The sequence below is a fragment of the Phacochoerus africanus genome, chromosome 6 (genome assembly GCF_016906955.1).
Source record: "Phacochoerus africanus isolate WHEZ1 chromosome 6, ROS_Pafr_v1, whole genome shotgun sequence".
NCBI classification, from domain to species: Eukaryota; Metazoa; Chordata; class Mammalia; order Artiodactyla; family Suidae; genus Phacochoerus; species Phacochoerus africanus.
Genome location: NC_062549.1, coordinates 66,867,620 through 66,885,454, shown reverse-complemented (window position 1 = coordinate 66,885,454; position 17,835 = coordinate 66,867,620). Strand labels below are relative to the sequence as shown.

The window sequence follows — 17,835 nt, the reverse complement described above, 5'->3', positions numbered from 1 at the left end:
ATCTAAATCATGTCTAATTCAGGTTATCAGTGATGGTTATGCTCTTAGGTATTCTGGCAGATTTCTTACGTAAATTATTAAATAGAATTAACAATACTTTCTGGGATATTCCATTCTTAACACTTTACTTAGTAGTTCATTTAAAATACAGAGAAAAAAACACTGACATCCATAAAGGTATTATGAATTACAGAAATCCAGAACCCAGTGGAAAAAAAAAGAAAATGCTGCAGTCTCTTTTAGGATAATTATTCCCTTCAGTCTAAACCTTATGTTTACTAATGTAAATCTTTTTATGTTGGTAGCCCATCAGTGTTAGGAGACAGGGGAGTCATCATTTGATTTGGAGGTCTCAATGTTTTCCCCCCCTACCCCCCACCCCAGGAGCTTTTGAGAGTTTGTGGAAGGGGTTGTGAAGAAATCCCTGCTGTCTGGACATTTTCACCTTGGAAATTCCCACATAATAAGAATGTTTATTGGCTAAATCTGTAGAGCTTCGGAATCATCTAGATGAAATATCATTAAGTGCAATAATGTAGTATTTGAGATGTAACTGTAGCCATAATTATATGTGGGTTGTGATCCAATGAGGATCAGGAAGGCAAACTTGGGAGGGCCGGCTCGCTTTTATCTCTTCTTATCAAAAGCTAAAGATTTGCTCCCAACCTTTGCGTGTCTGCACTTTGGGAATTTTCAGGTGGACTCTTAGCCCGTCGACCTGTTCCAAGCCAAGCCAGATTTCCTAATGGAAGGCAAACCCTCAGACCCACACACCATCTCGCAAGTCTGCAGATCTTGGACCCTGGGCTAGTGGGGGCAGCGCAGGAGGTGCCAAGGAGAAGCTGACAGGGGGCGGTGGGGACGACCCTCTTTCGAACTGCCTTTGTAGCTGCCAAGAAGCAGCCAACAAGCACCAGATTTATGTGCACTTGGAAAGAAGCACCTTCACCATTGGCTTTCGGAGAGGCGCTGTCGCTAGGGAGCGGCTGGCAGGGCGAGCGCAGGCTGGGGAGCAGCCCCGGTTGTCGGCTCCAGATCCCTGGGAGAGGGGCGCCCACCTTCGGGCGCGGACACGCACGCACGCGCACGCTGGCCGCGAGTTCGAACCCTGCCGCCCCCAGCCGCCCGAGGGCGCCCCCCGGCGCCGCTCTAGGCAGAGCCGCGCCTCCCGGCTCGCCTCCCGCCCCCTGATTCCTGCAGCGGTCGCTTGGAGGAAGGAGGAACCGGGAACCTCTGCTTCAGTTCCCGCGGCCCGGGCGCTACGGAGAGCCGCGCGGTGGACAAGAAGGCGAGCGCGATGCGGGAGCGCTACCCTTGCCTCCGAGTTGTCTGAGTTGGCGGCGCCGCGCCCGGGCTTCCGCCTCTCGGCGCCCCACGCTCTCGCAGCTCCCGCGGCTGCAGCCCACGCCCGCGCCCGGAGCCGAGCCCGCCGTGCCGAGCGGGGGGAGCAAGGGCTCCCGAGCTCCTGTCCCGGCCGCTGTCCAGGGGAAAGAGCGGGTGTTCCCGGAGGAGGCGCACCGCCGCGCGGTCTCCCGCACTCTCTGCGGCCCATCGGTCTCTCCATGGCGTCTCATCAGCAATCCCGGATCCAGGCTTACCTGGAGAAGAACAAGATCGGTCCCCTGTTTGAGGTAAGGCGCTGTGGGCGAAGGGGGTCCCGCGTGTCTTTGGGGGAAGGGGTGCAGAACACCCCGGAGGGAAGGAAGGAGAAGAGATGCGCGGAAGGGTGCCCCTGTGGCCCCAGTTCTCTGGCATCCAAGTGTCCTGGAACGCGGCCGCGCGGGCACTTGTTCGGTTACCTGGGCGTGGACAGGTGAGCTCCGGAGGGACAAGCCTCATCCTGGCAGGGCAAGTTTGAGGTGTCACTCCTGCACCTCGCAGCCACATGCACAGGGCCCGCACAGGGTGAGATGGACGGATGCACACACTCAGTCTTACACACACTTTCTTCCCGGAATTCACACTGTCTTGCGCGTTGCTTCCCCCTCCTCCCCTCATGTGGGCAGTAGTAGAATTCGAAAAAAGGTGGAGGAGGTGCTTAGCAATGGGATGGATGCAGGAAGGTTAACTGGAAGAAAACTCAAGTGGTAAGGAGTAGGCTTCTGGCGGGCGTGTTGAATGAAATTGTCCAGCTGAGGCGCTGACATTGGTCTCTGGGTGAAACGAGAGTCCTTTGCATTCATTGCAGACCCTACCTGTGTTAGGGGGAGGAAGGGGGCGGAGAAAGGTTCGGGAAAAGCACCCGCGTATTTATGGGAAGGAGACATGTAGCTCTGAGCTGTTTTCTCTCGCCATCAAAGGAATGATGACAAAAATACAGAAGGAGAAAGGAAGAGCGGGCGAACAGGAGAAAAATGAGAACTGGAGACTGAAACCTGGCACCGGGAAAGCGTCCCGCTGGTTGCCAGGGCGCTGGGCAGCTGCAGGGGCCGGTGGGGAGGGCTGTCCAGGGTTCCTTCCTCTCCCGGTCCAGCGGTTCGGCTGGACACCGACCCGCCGCGAGTATACGTGGGAGGGCCGAAATGTCCCCTCCCGCAAAAAAAAAAAAAAAAAAAAAAAAAGAAAAGAAAGAAAAAAAAAAGAAAAAGTACACACAAACCAAACCGTTTTGGTCATTCTTGGGCGGGAGGTGGGGGTTATACTTCCGCAGTCTCTTAAGGCTGGAACGCGGCAGAAGGAAGAGCTAGAGGATGGAGCACCTTCTCCGGACTGAGGAGAGCAGAACGACAACTGCAGGGGGAAAAAGAATGCAGTTGAATGTCCCAGCACAAAAAGGGAGCGGACAAGGGTATGGTCATAACGGGTTTCAAATAACCAAGATTTGCAACAACTCTGGTTTCTCTAACCAACGTGTAAGTTCGTATCTTGAGAGATAAACAACCGCTATTTCAACTGAAACTGTTCTGTAGTCATAAAGTCCTACAGTGTTATGTCTTGATTCTTGTTTCTGCCAAAAGTTCTGCGAAAAGAAGTCCACATACAAAAACAGAATTGCTGGAGCTGCTAGAATTCTTTTCTGTGAGTCTAAAGATTAGAGACTATACATAAATATGTATCTATACCTATCTCTCCATTATCTCTATCTATATAGATGGAAATATTCCGAGTTGAAACATAATAGCCTTCTGTGGCACTATGTGTTAACTGCATCAGAAGAATCATAAATACATTCGGAGTGTTTCTTCTCTAGTGTATAAAGTGTGTTTTACCAGTGAAAATAAATGAATTGTTTTTAATAGATGTCCTCATTTGTTAACTTATTTCAAAATCCCCAAGGTTTTCTCCAAATGGTAATAATACAGTTGGGACTGTATGTAAACTTTCTACATAATTAGGAAATAAATCCAAATTGATTTTTTAATGCTTATTTTTTTCCAAATGCTCACCAGCTAATTCCATTGATGAATGTTAAATTTTGACAAAAGTGTCTCATAAAATCATTAGCCCTCCTCACTAAAAAACAAACAAGATTGCATGCTTTTATTTTATTGATTTTGGGGATCATATATTGCATATACCCCTCATTAGCTTGGATTGCAGTGATGAGTAGTTAACATTTTGGGGTTTTTGTTTTTGTTTTTGTTTTTAAGGCCGCACTTGCAGCATATGGAAGTTCCCTGCTAGGGGCAGAATCCGAGCTACAGCTGCTGGCCTACACCACAGCCACAGCCACGCAGGATCTGAGCCACGTCTGCAACCTCCACCACAGCTCACCGCAATGCCAGATCTTTAACTCACCGAGCACCGTCAGGGATTGAACCCGCGTCCTTATGGATATTTGTTGGATTCGTTACTGCTGAGCCACGATGAGAACTCCCATGAGTAGTTAACTTTTAAGGGGTGAAATGCACTTTACATAATTGAAGGAAAAAAGTGGGTTCTCTTCTACTGAAAGCAGGTCCTTACGCAACAATTTTGATCATGAGAGAGCTTGGTCTTGAGAGGAGAAATACACATACTTCCCCAAACTGGGAAATCTCGCTGGCTTGTAGCCTTCCTCTCCTCATGCTAGAAAACAAGCAGCACTAGGGTGCAATGTTCTAACATTCTCCTCAAAACTCCCAGGACGCTGGGCAATGGTTCTCATAAAAATTGCTTCAGGAGATCTGATGAGGAGCCTAGGAATCTGAATTTATTAAGAAGTAGCATAAATTATTGTCACATCTTTAATTCTTGGGCCACATGGTCAGAAACAGTGACATAAGCTAAAATTTCTCTTGACCAACCATGAATTAGAATAGTTAGGTGATCCCCAGTTTTAATATCTGTGCTTTGTTGTGATTTTTGTGTGTGGCGGTTGAGGCACTGGAGTTGGTGACATTGGCTTATTTTAGTTTTGAATATATGAGACCTGACAATATGTTCCCTTAACAGATTTTGTAAATTAGGACTGATTAAAAAAAAAATCATTGGAGTGAAGTACTTCAGAGAGAATGTGTGAATGTTATTTAAAACAATAGCAAAGGTAACATACTGGTGTTGAGAATGCTTGGATACTTGTTGTTGTTTTTCTTTTTTTAAAGCCTGTACAGTTTATTTACTTAGTTTAGATAATTAGTTTATTTCTTACTTAGTTTATTTACTTCTAACAGTTTATCATTTGAGAAACTTATAAAAGTGCTACATACAATATGGTGTTTCAAAAACTTCTTTAGCATTAAACTAATCTTGTTTCCAGGTTGATTTAGAAGTATTAACTTATACTACTTTTAACTATTCTGAAGCTATTTTGAGGCATTACAAAACCATGTCTAGAAATGATTGCATTAGAGGCTTGGGTAATGACATTTTAATTAAATGGCATAAAGATGTAAGGTGAAAATGTTAAAAGTGACAGATTCCACAAACTCTTTGAAATGTTTGTAAGATATTAATAATTTTAGTGTCCTCACTGGCCTACTCAGGGCAGGCAAGTGGCAGTCAGTCTGGACATTAGTCTATAAGGAGAGCTTTACATCGCTGCAATAAATTAGAGCTATAATCATATTTAACATACATTTCACACATAGCTCCTTACTTAGCTGGTAAGATGTGAAATGGTTAGGCTCCCACCAAAGTAAACACACATAGGTTTTTGCAACACACATAGGTAAGTGCAAACACAAGACTTATCTCAAACCCTAGGGCTAACTACTGAACAGTCAAAGAAACTGGCTGTCAGAAATTCTGTTGCGTGTTGGGATCGAGTGATCTATTTTGTTAGTATTGTGAGCAGTTAAATTTCATTCCCAAGAGGTTATATGATGTGAAATGTTGCAATAAAGTACTTATTTTTATTACAAAGAAATATATACTTTCAGTTTCTCTTGTCTAGTTAAATAGAATAATTATTTGAAAATTGTTTGTTGGAAAGGTGCTAGGGCAGCGATATATCTTGGTTCAGGCCTGACATACTCACAAGAGTGTGAAATCCTATGCCTTATGATTTCACTCGTATGTGGAATCCAAAAAAAAAAATGTTGCAGGTGAACTTATTCTAAAACAGAAATAGACTCACAGACATAGAAAACAAACTTATGGTTACCAAAATAGGAAAGGAAGAAGGAAGGATAAATGAGGAGTTTGGGATATAAGACTCTGTATACATAATAGATTAAAAAACAGGGTCCTATTGTATAGCACGGTGTGCAGTATATTCAATAGCACAGTATACTCAATATTTTGTAGTAACCTGTAATGCAAAAGAATCTGAAAAAAGAAGATACATGCACACATAATTGCTGTACACTTGAAACTAACACAACATTGTAAATTCACTGTACTTTAATCATTTAAAAAAAACCAGACTAATGGGATCTTCATAAAAAAATCTCCTTGGAATTTTTAAATCTCTGTATATTGAAAATATGGCAAACTAAGTTCACCACATTTTCCCACATGTGGCCTGACCTACTTCAAGAAGAATGGAATCACTTTGGGACCTTCTGGGTTTAGTTCAAAGGGCTTCTGCTCACATGGTCTCCATTTGTGTTCATTGATTTATGAGATGGACTCATCAAATGTACGGTTGACCCTAGCAACCAGATTTTGGGTTCTAAATACCATTCCCCATTCAGTGGAACCAGGTATTCTTGGAGAAATGGTTAATTCTGGGCTTGGAGCTAGGAAATATGAGCTGAAACCTGGAACATATTATTATGCTAAAAAGGAAGTGTCAAAGAATGATAGGATCATGTCAAAGGGACACAGAAGCCATTTGAAGACGCTCCCATGAACGTCTGGGACGATTTAAGAATTGAAATAAAGATTGATAGTCACATTATCTTACTTTATAAAATAGGAATGTTTTATTTCACACATTCATGGGATGCATGGATGTGTTTCAATTATGGGGAGAAGAGAAAGCTTTGCCTTATAATAAGTACAAATAATAAAATTGGAAGGGGTGATGGAATTAGAAAATCACTACTTGGCAACCAGCTTGCTAAAAAACTAATGGGTGAAAGTGGGATGAGGAATGAGATGTTACATAATCTCTGGTATCTTTCCACAAAATAGTTATTAAATATAAAGGGGAAAAAAGTAGCTCTGTAGTGAAGAAACCTGGCAGACACTCCTTTACTTATGTGATGGGCAAACCAATATCATGTTCCCCCGGTTAGGATGCAATTAAGACAACGTGTCGTCACTTCTGTAATATTCGTGTAACTCACGTGTGTCTTAAATAATGAGGAAATATCTGATAAGCCTGATGGGGAAATTCTACTGATCTGGAATCTTAAAAAATGTTAAGATTATGAAGGTCAAATAGGTCTCAGACTGAAAGAGATGACAACTAAGTGCAAAATATGGTTCTAAATTTGATACTTTTGCTGTGAAGGATATTTTGGGGAAATCTGGCAACAAAACCAAAATGGGGCCTCTAGGTGAAGCGTATATGGATTTCCTTATGCTATTCATATACTTTTTCTGTAAGTTTAAAATTATTTCAAAATTTAAAAATACTTAAAAAAACATCTAGGAAACGAGTACTAGTTCATTCATTGGGTTTCTTTAAACATTCAATTATGTGAATGTAGTTAAGAATTGTATCATTGGTTTATATATGGCAACCAATAAAAAATAAACTAAAATTCTGAGTAAAGAAAATTTAAAATTCCAGTTAATTAAGTGTATGCATTTTCCTCTTCTCCCTCTCAAAAATTTTTTTGAAATATCAGCAAAAATCACACACAAAAAAAGAGTTTCCGTTGTGGTGCAGCAGAAACGAATCCAACTAGGAACGATTAGGTTGTGGATTTGATCCCTGGCCTTGCTCAGTGGGTTAAGGATCAGGCAGGCATTGCTGTGAGCTGTGGTGTGGGTCACAGACGTGGCTTGGATCTGCCATTGCTGTGGCTGTGGTATCGGCCGGGCAGCTGTAGCTCTGATTAGACCCGTAGCATGGGAACCTCTGTGTGCCATGATGTGGCCCTAATAAGACAAAAGACAAAAAAAAATAAAAAAGATCAGCAAAAATATTAAAAAATAAATGCATATGAGTCCTGGAACATAAGAAAGAGTGCTGAGGCAGAGATCATGTCTCTGTTTCTTTTTGCACAGCACTTCTTTATTATGAGTGGTGGCATCTCCTTTGCACCTATATGTGGTCAGGTGTCATAGAGTTAATATGCTGTGAAAATGCTTGGAATTTCCTGGAAGGTGCCTTAAAATATATGGACTCAGTTGAGACATCTTCCCATATGCACCTCCCATCCCCTGCGGTCTGGAATGCCTCTTTGTAATGCCTCCCTCCTGCCCTTCCTCACTCCTTCCACATCCCCAGGCAACCACTGATCTCCTTTTTTCACTGAGTGGTTTTCCTTTTCTAGAGAGTTGTCTATAAATAGAATCATACACTATGCACTTTTTTCCTGGGGAAGGTGTATATTTTTTTAAACTTAATATCATTATTTTGCAGTTCATCCATGTTGTATCCTCTGTCAGTAGTTTATGTCTTTTGATCGATAAATTAGTATTTTGCTTGGATTTCTGCTTTTGTTTCTCTTGTCTACCTGGACTAGATTGGCTGATCATAGGGTAAGTGTATGTTTAACTTCTTGAGACATTAGCCATTAGTTTTGAAAAGAGCCAGAGAAATACAACATTATACCTTTAGACGAAAAAAAAAACAATTCGAATGACACCAGATTTTTCATCAATCTATGGAGGTTAGAAGGAAGGGGCACAGTGCTTTTCAAGTGCTAAAAAGGAGAATCTAGAATTCTGTTAGAGAAAATAGCCTTCAGAAGTGAAGGGGGAATCAAGAGAATTTGTCGTCAGCAGGCCTTCCCTAAAAGTATGGCTACAGGAAGTTCTCTAAACAGGAAAGGAAATGATAAAAGAAGGAAGTTTAGAGCTTCAAGAAGAAAGAACATGGAGAGAGCAGTAAGTGAGTAAAGATAATATTTTTTCCTTCTCCTCTTGAGTTTTCTAAATTATGTCTGAAAGCTGAAAACAACTTTAAAAATGACAAATGTGGCTGTAAATGCATGTAGAGAAAATATTTAAGGAACTAGTCTTATAAGCAGGGAAGACTAAAGGTGCAAGGGAGATAGGTTTTCTCTATTTCACTCAAACTGGTAAATCACAATGCTTAATTGATTATGTCTGTAAAATGTAATACCTAGAGCAACCACTAAAAAAGCTATACAAAGAGATCCCCTCAACTATAGATAAATAAAAATGCAATTTAAAAAATGTTCAGGTAACCCCCAGTATAGGAAAAAGGAAATAAACTAAACAAAACAGAGAACAGACAACAAAAAATAACATGGCAGACATGGCTGTAATATGTCAACAATTAAATTAAATGCAACATGGTCTAAAAGACAGAAATTGCTAGAGTGGGAGTTCCCAATGTGGCACAGTGGAAGTGAATCCACCTAGTATCCATGAGGATGCGGGTTCGATCCCTGGCCTCACTCAATGGGTTAAAGATCCGGTGTTGCCATTAGCTATGGTGTAGTTCACAGACACGGCTTGGATCTGGCGTTGCTGTGGCTGTGGTGTAGGTGGGAAAGCTGTAGCTCCAATTTGACCCTAGCCTGGAACTTCCATATGCTGCTGGTACAGCTCTAAAAAGAAAAAAATTGTTAGAGTGGATTAAAAAAATGTGACCAATTAAATGTTGTTTTCAGGAAACTTACTTCAAATACAAAGATACAGGCAGAATAAAACTAAAAGAATGGAAAAATACTATGCAAACATCAAAAGGAAGCAGGAGTGGCTATGTTAATATCAGAAAAAGTAGACTCTAGAGGATAGAAAATTACCAAAGGCAGGAAGTTTCATTCTATAATGACAGAAGGGTCAACCCATCAGGAAAAAGAGCAATTGTGAATTATCTGCACTGAACAGCAGATTTGCAAGTTGTGTGAAGCAGAAACCCATGAAACTAACAAGAGAAATAGATAAATCTGCAATTATAGTGGGGGACTGCAAATCCCCTCTCTTGACAATTGAGAGAATAACTAGACAGAAAATTGGAAACACTGTAGAGGAACTCAGCAACACATCAAACGACAGGAGCTAGTTGACTTCAGTAGAGCACTCTATGCAATAATAGCAGAACACACATTCTTTTCAAGTGGCACAGAATGTATACAAAGCTGGATTCTTCCCCAGAATCACAAAACAATCCTCCATTGCAATCAGACAAGCTGTTTTCTCCATCACAATGGGACAAAAGTAGAAATCAATAAGAGAAAGAAAACAGGAAAGTTCCCCCCAAACACTGGGAAACTGTACAACACACTTCTATATAATCAAAGAAAAAAATCACAAGGAAATAAATATACATCAGTGAAAAGGAAGATACATCAAAATGTGTGAGATGCAGTTCCAACAGTGCGGAGAGGGAATTTTATAGCACTAAAATGTGTATCATAAAAAGTGGACTGATGTCACCAGCCTGAGTAGTGGCATCATCCTGCTTTCTGTGCCATTCCTCTGAGGACAGTCTATCCAGTGGGAGAGAAGTTTCTTCTAACTAAAGGGTGCATGAGTGCCAGTGATCTGCTGACAAGAGGTATTTGTTCATATATTATACCATGTCTTGTACCTAACAGCAGATCTTCAGTTCTTAATGCTGGGAAACAAGTGTGTTGCCTTCTGCTTTGTTGTGCATTTACTCAAGTGTCTAATGGGACACTGACTATAAAGCTAGGCAGATGTTTATTGCATTAAACAAAACATTAATTTGTATATTTTCTCCTTTCTATGGAGAAAAAAAAAAGATCAAAGATAAAACCAGCAAGCAAATACCATCTTAATATTTATTCCTTTAAGACCTAGAGCAAAACCTCCCCCATCCCATTAATTAACCTTTAGGTGCAGTGAATAACTTTTAAATATGTACTTAACTACCTAATTCACTTGCATCCGTATTTTCCCCTTTGTAATATCTGCTCTCTCGAGAGGACCTGGTAAATTAATTCACACCCCTCTACAAGGCTTAATGCATAACCACCCCCTCCCAAGTGCATTTGTATTTAATATGGAGGAAGATGCATGGTATAGTTATATGGGATGAGGCAGGTGATTTTTTTGGAAGTAAGTCTGGGCTAACAATCATTTACTGTTTGCTTGACCCTAAGCAAGTTGCTTCATCTCCTTGAACATCTGTTTTATCTGCAAAATAATACTTAAGGGGGATTTCGTGCGGAGTATATGAAATGAAACAAAGTCTAAAGAACCCAGTCTGGTGCCTGGCACTTAGTGGACACCCAGTAAATGTTGGCGGTCATCCACATATCCCTCTTGCTTCTCTCTTTTTTTTTTGTCTTTTGTCTTTTTTTTTGTTGTTGTTGTTGTTGCTATTTCTTGGGCCGCTCCCGCGGCATATGGAGGTTCCCAGGCTAGGGGTTGAATCGGAGCTGTAGCCACTGGCCTACGCCAGAGCCACAGCAACGCGGGATCCGAGCCGCGTCTGCAACCTACACCACAGCTCAGGGCAACGCCGGATCGTTAACCCACTGAGCAAGGGCAGGGATTGAACCCGCAACCTCATGGTTCCTAGTCGGATTCGTTAACCACTGCGCCATGATGGGAACTCCTTACTTCTCTTTTTTATCAGTATCTGTTACCCAGTGACAGGCCATGTGGAACAATCCTTTAAAGGTTGAGTTTCTTGTCTCCAGAGAATAGAACTAACTAACTCAGGTTGTAGTTCTGGTATCTCTGAAAAAGCATTGTGGCAAAAGTGGAAAAGAAAGTAGCACTTGGCAAAGGAAAGTATGTGTTTTGTAGTGTGTGTGTGTGTGTGTGTGTGTGTGTGTGTGTGCGCGCGCGCGGGCGCATTCATTGGTGGGATTAGGGGAGGCTTTGCTTGTTGGTGTGTCATAAAAGTGACAATATACTTTGGTATAATTTGGAATCATTATTCCATAATTAGAATACAATCCACAATACTCCTTATTAGCTCAGCCTTAATTAAAATAGCACACACAACCCCAACTCCCCTATCACTCTCTGTAGCATGATTTTCTGTTTTTCTTCATATCCCTTATTGTCCCCTATTGATATTATTTCATTGGATATGATATAGCTGATTTCAGTATATATTGTTTATTCAACTAGAATATTAACTCCTCAAAGACGGATTTGTAGCTATGTCTTCATGCCTTGAAAATAGCTAGTACATCAGATGTATTCTCCTAAGTAGCTGTCAGAATATTTATGAATGAAAAAATCAGCACCAACCTATCACATGTGAAAGGTATAGTTTGTGTATGAATTATTTTTTGCACTAGGAGTCTGGGACTGTTCTCAGAAGTTTATAGGAAATTTCACTTTCTTGAAAATTCATTATGTCTTTGTTGTCTTCTCAACATCTATTCTTTGGTGCATGATGTTTGGAGCTTCATTTACATTCATTTGGTACATATTTATCTGGTGCTGTATTATGTACTGAGACATATAAATTCAAGAAAAACATTTCCTGTCCTCAAAAGCTCATGCATGGGGTTCCCTGGTGGCTAAAATGGCTAGGGACTCAGCGTTGTCACTGCTGTGGCTTGGGTCACTGCTGTGGAGTGGTTTCAGTCCCTGGGTCCCTGGCCTGGGAACTTTTGCACGCCTCAGGCATGGCCAAAACAAAAACAAAAACAAAACAGCAGAAAAAAACCTCATGTGTATTTAGAAAAGACTGATACACTTGGGTTGTTCTGAACCATTCTGTTCTGATAATTATACAAAAGCTGACCTTGGTTTTTTGTTTATATGCCTGGTCCATTTCATACTCATCAATACATTCTGTCATTATACACCTAGAAGTTAGAAATTTATATTTGAAATTCACATCTAGAGATTATTTTTTTAAGAAACTTAGCCCTAAAATCAAGTATGTCAACTGAATAAGGTAAGGGGCAGATTTGTTAAATAGAGTAGTTTCTATTGTTGTTATTTTTGTTCCTGAAAGTTCTTAGCAATAATAAGACATCTGAACAGGAGTTAGTAAAATATCTAAATTAACTCATGGTGGGATAGTGTTCTACATGAAACATACTGATAGTTTCAGGTTGTAAGTTGTTCCTTTAACATAAAAAGCAATTTCTTTTTGAAGTATAGCCTGGAGCATATAGGAGTGTATAACTCCTGCTGTTCCTTCGCTGTTTGAACATATTGATCTAAATTCATAGTGACAAGCTGTATTGAATTGAGGATGTATTTGATTTTTACATTAAAATAACGTATCTATTTGTATAAAGTGAACTTCATTGTATAAGATTTATTGTAGCTTCATATTTTTGAGAGATTATTTTTAATACCCTTTTACCCCTAAGAATGCTCTCTATAGGACCTGGTACTGTTTTGGTTATTTCATTTTTTTCCTGATGTATTTTTTTTTACTTCCAAAATAGAATAACAATCTTAGCATTATATAAAATGACAGCTAAACCAGCTACAGATTACTAAGCACAGAATATTATTTCTGTTCTGCCCAGAAATATTTGTTGAAAGATTCCCTAGTATCTTTCCTCTTAGTGGTACAATAATGACAGGAAAAACAACACTTAAAATATACAGATGTCAAATACTCTCCTTTTTGGAAGCTCACAAAAAGTCCTAGTTTTGGCAGAATTACTTTCAATCTGACTGTCACTTAACATTGTTAGGACATTGGGTGCAGTTACCTACATTCTGTCGCTACCGTCTATAGATTGGTCATGAATTCAAGACAGAGATCGAAATCACTTGGTTTATGTTCAGTTTTGAGAAATAATATTGAAAGAAGAATTCATGAAGATCATATCCATTAAGTTCTTAAGTTATTTTTCAAAGTTATTTTATTAGGATAAAATTAGTTTGATGATGATTTGGGTACCCATTCTGCGTAAGGTTGGACTGTTGAAGAATCACTTTTGCTGAGCTGTACAGTGGAAAAGCCTCTATTAAGAGTCACTCATTGTAAGAATCGGCCCATGAAAACATAGTTTTGCCTGTTAAAGGGTGTGGGGTGGTGCGCTCAGGGTATTTGGCAGCATCCACTTGTAAGAACTACTATGCATTTTTATCACATCAAAAGTAGTAGATAACTGTATTGAATTGTGTACTTAGTGGTATTCCCTCCCTCTTTTTTCTTTCTTTCTTTCTTTTTTTTTTTGTCATAGGCTTCCGGAAAACTCATAGCCTAGTGACAGCCGGAATGGAGGCCGTTATCCTGAGGGTTTATACCCTCATTTTTCCTCCACATTTTCTTCACTTATTTTACTTTATCTCCCCCCACCCCGCTTTTCATTTATGTCATTTGATCATAATGTATACTTCTTTGGAAAATACCTTCAATTCTTCCTGAACTAAGACTGAATCTAAGTTTTACACAAATCAAGATGAAGTCAAGATTATATGTGCAGTATTATTATAACTTAGACACACAAAAAGAATGGACAATAAGAATGGTTTAGGGAATTCCTGTTGTGGCTCAGTAGGTTGAGAACCTGACTAATTTCCATGAGGATGTGGGTTCCATCCCTGGCCTCGCTCAGGGGGTTAAGGATCTGGGGTTGCCTTGAACTACAGTGTAGGTCGAAGATGCAGCTCAGATTTGGCGTTGCTGTGGCTGTGGTGAAGGCCAGCAGTTGCAGCTCTGATTTGACCCTAGCCTGGGAACTTCCATATGCCACAGGTGTGGCCCTAAAAAGAAAAATAAAAAATAAGAATGTATATAGTTTTTATATAAGGTACCAAGTTGACTGGCTATTTTTGTCCTCTCAACCCACCCAATTTTTCAAGCTCTCTGGATACTGCACTATTAGTTTTAGCTTTAGGTCATTTACTTAATATCATTTCAATTTTCTCGAGGCCCTTACCGCATTTGTATATTGATAGTGAATTTCTTGTCAACTGGAATCTTAATGGGGATATTTGGCAGAGGCTGAGAGAGGAAAACACTAATTAATTTGACTAGATCAGAAGTGATGAAGATGAGAGGCCAGGAGCAGGTAGTGGAGACGGGGGCCAGGTGAGTAGACGTGGTGAGGAGGCAGAAAAGAATGAGTCAAGAATGTTCAACTACAGCCCTACAGTCATGCTATACCCACTCCCTCACCTCTTTTTAAAAGAGCTTTCTTAAAGAGCTGAAAAAACACAGAGTTGTTTACATGCTACCTGGCTTCACAGAGCCCTTTATTTCATCCTGTGCCCCAGCTCCTTGTAGGGATACTCAGGAATCAGCTGCCTTAAACATGAAGAGGCTTGAACACTGAGATAGTCTCGAGAAGGTGACTGAAACCTTGGTAAAGAAAACACACTGCATCTCATTTTGGATGCGTCTGAGGCCAAACTGGAATCCGCTGTAACATCAATGCATCGCCGTGTTGCCCACCGTGTGGATGTGTCTGTGTGGAGACTGTTTGGAAGATCTTCTCTGCAGATCATCTTTTAGGTGCTTCAAACTCAAAATGACGAGCAGGGAGCCCAAACAACACAGGCGGTTCTCCTATTCCTTGCTTCTTTGTTCCGGCAGTGGTTTACTCAGCCACCTTTCTCTCCTCCCTTTCCTTAAATACATCCGGTAAATTATCAGATCTTTCCATTACTTCGTGTGGAATGCCTCTTGTGTGAAATGCGTCCCTTTCTTTTCTAATGGTTGCTTACTTAGTCGCGGCACTCCCACGATTCTATCATATTGCCCCGCCTGATCCGGTTTATATGGGGCTGACATGCTGACCATCCAAACAGTGATATTTATATTTCCCTGCTAAAATAAATATAAAGGAATGTGCTGTTTCTCCACACATGTGGCCATGCTTCTTAAACAAGTGCGTGCATTCATTATGGCGAATGCTGATAACTGTGGACAAAAGTGAGGTCGATGTAAATTTTTAAGATAATCAAATATTAGAGAACTTTCAGGCTTGCGTTTTATGACGTTTAGTGCTTTGTCCAGACATCCGGAATGATAAATTCACAGGTCTGGGCCCCTGAAGATGCAGAGGTTTTTGAAACCCTGATTTATGGGATGAATTCCAGATGAGGGTGGCATTTAGGGTCCTTCAAGATCTAAGTCACCAGGCTTTTCATTGTTCCCACACACTGCTTTCAATCCCAAACCCTGCCCAGTACATATAATGCCAAGTCTTTGCTTGACATTTTTCTATATGGCCTATTTTCCCTTTCTTCTAAAATGTCTTAGGCTAGGTTCCTTTAGAAGTGACTATGAGAAGGAGATTTGCCTGCAGGGAGTTAAATGTGGGGAGCTCATGGGAGCAGCATCTTGAAGGGAGTGAGGGAAATGGGTTTGCATGGCAACAGTCCTCAGCTAATCACTAGGGAGAATCATGTTAGAGGTCCTGGAACTGGGAGGTGCTTAAGGGTGGCTCCAGGAGAAGCTTGGGGGTCAGGCCTTTGTAACTCCAGTTGTTAGAAGCAGCTTCCTCCAAAGAGAGATGTGACCTTGGGTGAGGCATCTGCCTTCTGTGCAAGGACAAGTCTGGACAAGGGCACAGGAGAGAGCCTACTACCACTGGCACTCCTGGCAGCTGGCGGAGTGAGCTTTTGCTTCTGAGGGAAGGATCTGGGTGCATATCCCAGCTGCCACTGCCTTCTGCTTTTCAACATCAGACACTCGCTAGGGGTAGTTCTTGCTTTGCCTGGTTCATTGAATGTTTTTGTATTGCTCTAGCTTTCCTCCATTTTCTGTTTCTATGAACTCCTTTTGCATTTAGGGGCCAGGCCACTCATTTTGGGGGTTAACCAAAATTGTTATCTAACTACTTTCTAGCTTGTCTTTCTAAACAAATTGTTGTGCTTTTTCAAAGTATTTGACCGGTCATATAGTCATCCTTAAAATTTAATTGAATGGTTGTTGACTGAATAAATGCATACAAAGAGCATGGTTTCTAGAAACACAAAATCATCTTTCTTTGCCTTACACACAAAGTGGAAACATTTCTACTGTCTAAAGTTCAGAATGATAAATATGCCGGGACCTCAAAGAAGGTTAAAAGATGACTCACATAAATTAGAAGGACGTGATTAACATATGTACCCTACTCTATATAAAATAGGTAATCACGAAGGACCTACTGTATAGCACAGGGAACTCTACTTAATATTTTGTAATAACCTGTAAGAAAGGAATCTGAAAAAAATTATACTGAATCACTGTGTTGTACACTTGAAACTAACACAACATTGTGAAGGAACTCTACTTGGATTATCAATCAATCAATAAAAATAAAAAATTAAAATAAGGTGGCCCACAAAAATATAAGGAATTAAGATCTGTGTGGCCAGTTAACTGATCTCTCTTTTTTATGTGACAGTCTGAGTTGGAGTTTCTATTACAAGTCACAAAAGAGTCCTAGGTTATCCTTCGAGTTACAAACGTTGTAATTTGTGTAAAGTAAAAGACATCTACTTATGTGCCTCTCTTCGTTCTGTGCAAGCATTAGGAAGATGGAGCTGAAATAAATGGCATCTTTGTTTGTTGAATCGATTGCCTTCTCTCTCACACAGAGTTTACATCTGGGGTTCTTACATGGAGGATTTTTTTCCCCCCATGTAAGACTAAATAATGAAGAATGTTCATTAAAATCAAAGCCTTTGTACAAATGAATTAATTTTTGAATTTGAGATTTTCTCCATTAAGACCGAGATTTTATTGTTTAATATCCAGCAAAGTCCACACTTGCTTTTCATCAAAGCAAATGCTTCACTGAGCTACAGATAAATTATTATTATTATAATAATAATTATAATGTTCCCATGATGGGAACTCCCAGATAAATTTTATTTTTACTCCAGAGTTCCCTTTGTGGCTCAGTGGTTAATGAACCTGACTAGTATCCATGAGGATGTGGCTTCGATCCCTGGCCTTGCTCAGAGAATTAAGGATCTGGCATTGCTGTGAGCTATAGTGTAGGTTGCAGACACGGCTTGGATCCTGCATTGGTGTGGCTGTGGTGTAGGTGCGCGCCACAGCTCTGATTCGACCCCTGGTCTGGGAGCCTCCATATGCTGTGGGTGTGGCCCTAAAAAGACAAAAAAAAAAAAATTATTTTTACTCCGCTCTGCACTAGAGAAGGTGCTATTGAATCCATATTGATTAGTTTACTTCTGCATTTTAACATGTTTGAAAATGTGATTTGGGGGGATTGTTGAGCTCAGAGAAGTCCTGACTCAGGTTTTAGAGCTGACCTGCTCCATGAAAGTAGCACAAGGAGGTTTTGCTATATAGCTCGTTCTTCTAGATTGGACTAGAAAGTTTATTGAATTGTGAAACGAAGTTTTCCATTTTGTGCATCTAAAAACATGCAAAAGTCTCTTATTTATTCTTATTTAGCCTGAAATTATTTTTTTTTATGTAGAGAGCCATATTGTTTGTGAAAATGACAGTGTTTTCTTTTTTTC

The 17,835-nt window shown here is 40.6% G+C and overlaps 1 protein-coding gene across 4 annotated transcripts in view; it reads left to right on the top strand.

Moving 5' to 3' along the window:
* Positions 1-1,011: 1,011 nt before the first annotated feature.
* The window catches only part of C6H8orf34 (chromosome 6 C8orf34 homolog), a 361,855-nt gene continuing 345,031 nt past the window's right edge, over positions 1,012-17,835 (top strand). The window contains exon 1 of one of the 4 annotated variants that reach the window (XM_047783787.1): positions 1,012-1,631. In XM_047783787.1, the coding sequence (XP_047639743.1) occupies positions 1,563-1,631 (69 nt within the window). In that variant the 5' untranslated portion in view covers positions 1,012-1,562. The remainder of the gene's footprint in view (positions 1,632-17,835) is intronic. The other 3 variants (XM_047783785.1, XM_047783789.1, XM_047783788.1) reach the window with 3 other exon arrangements.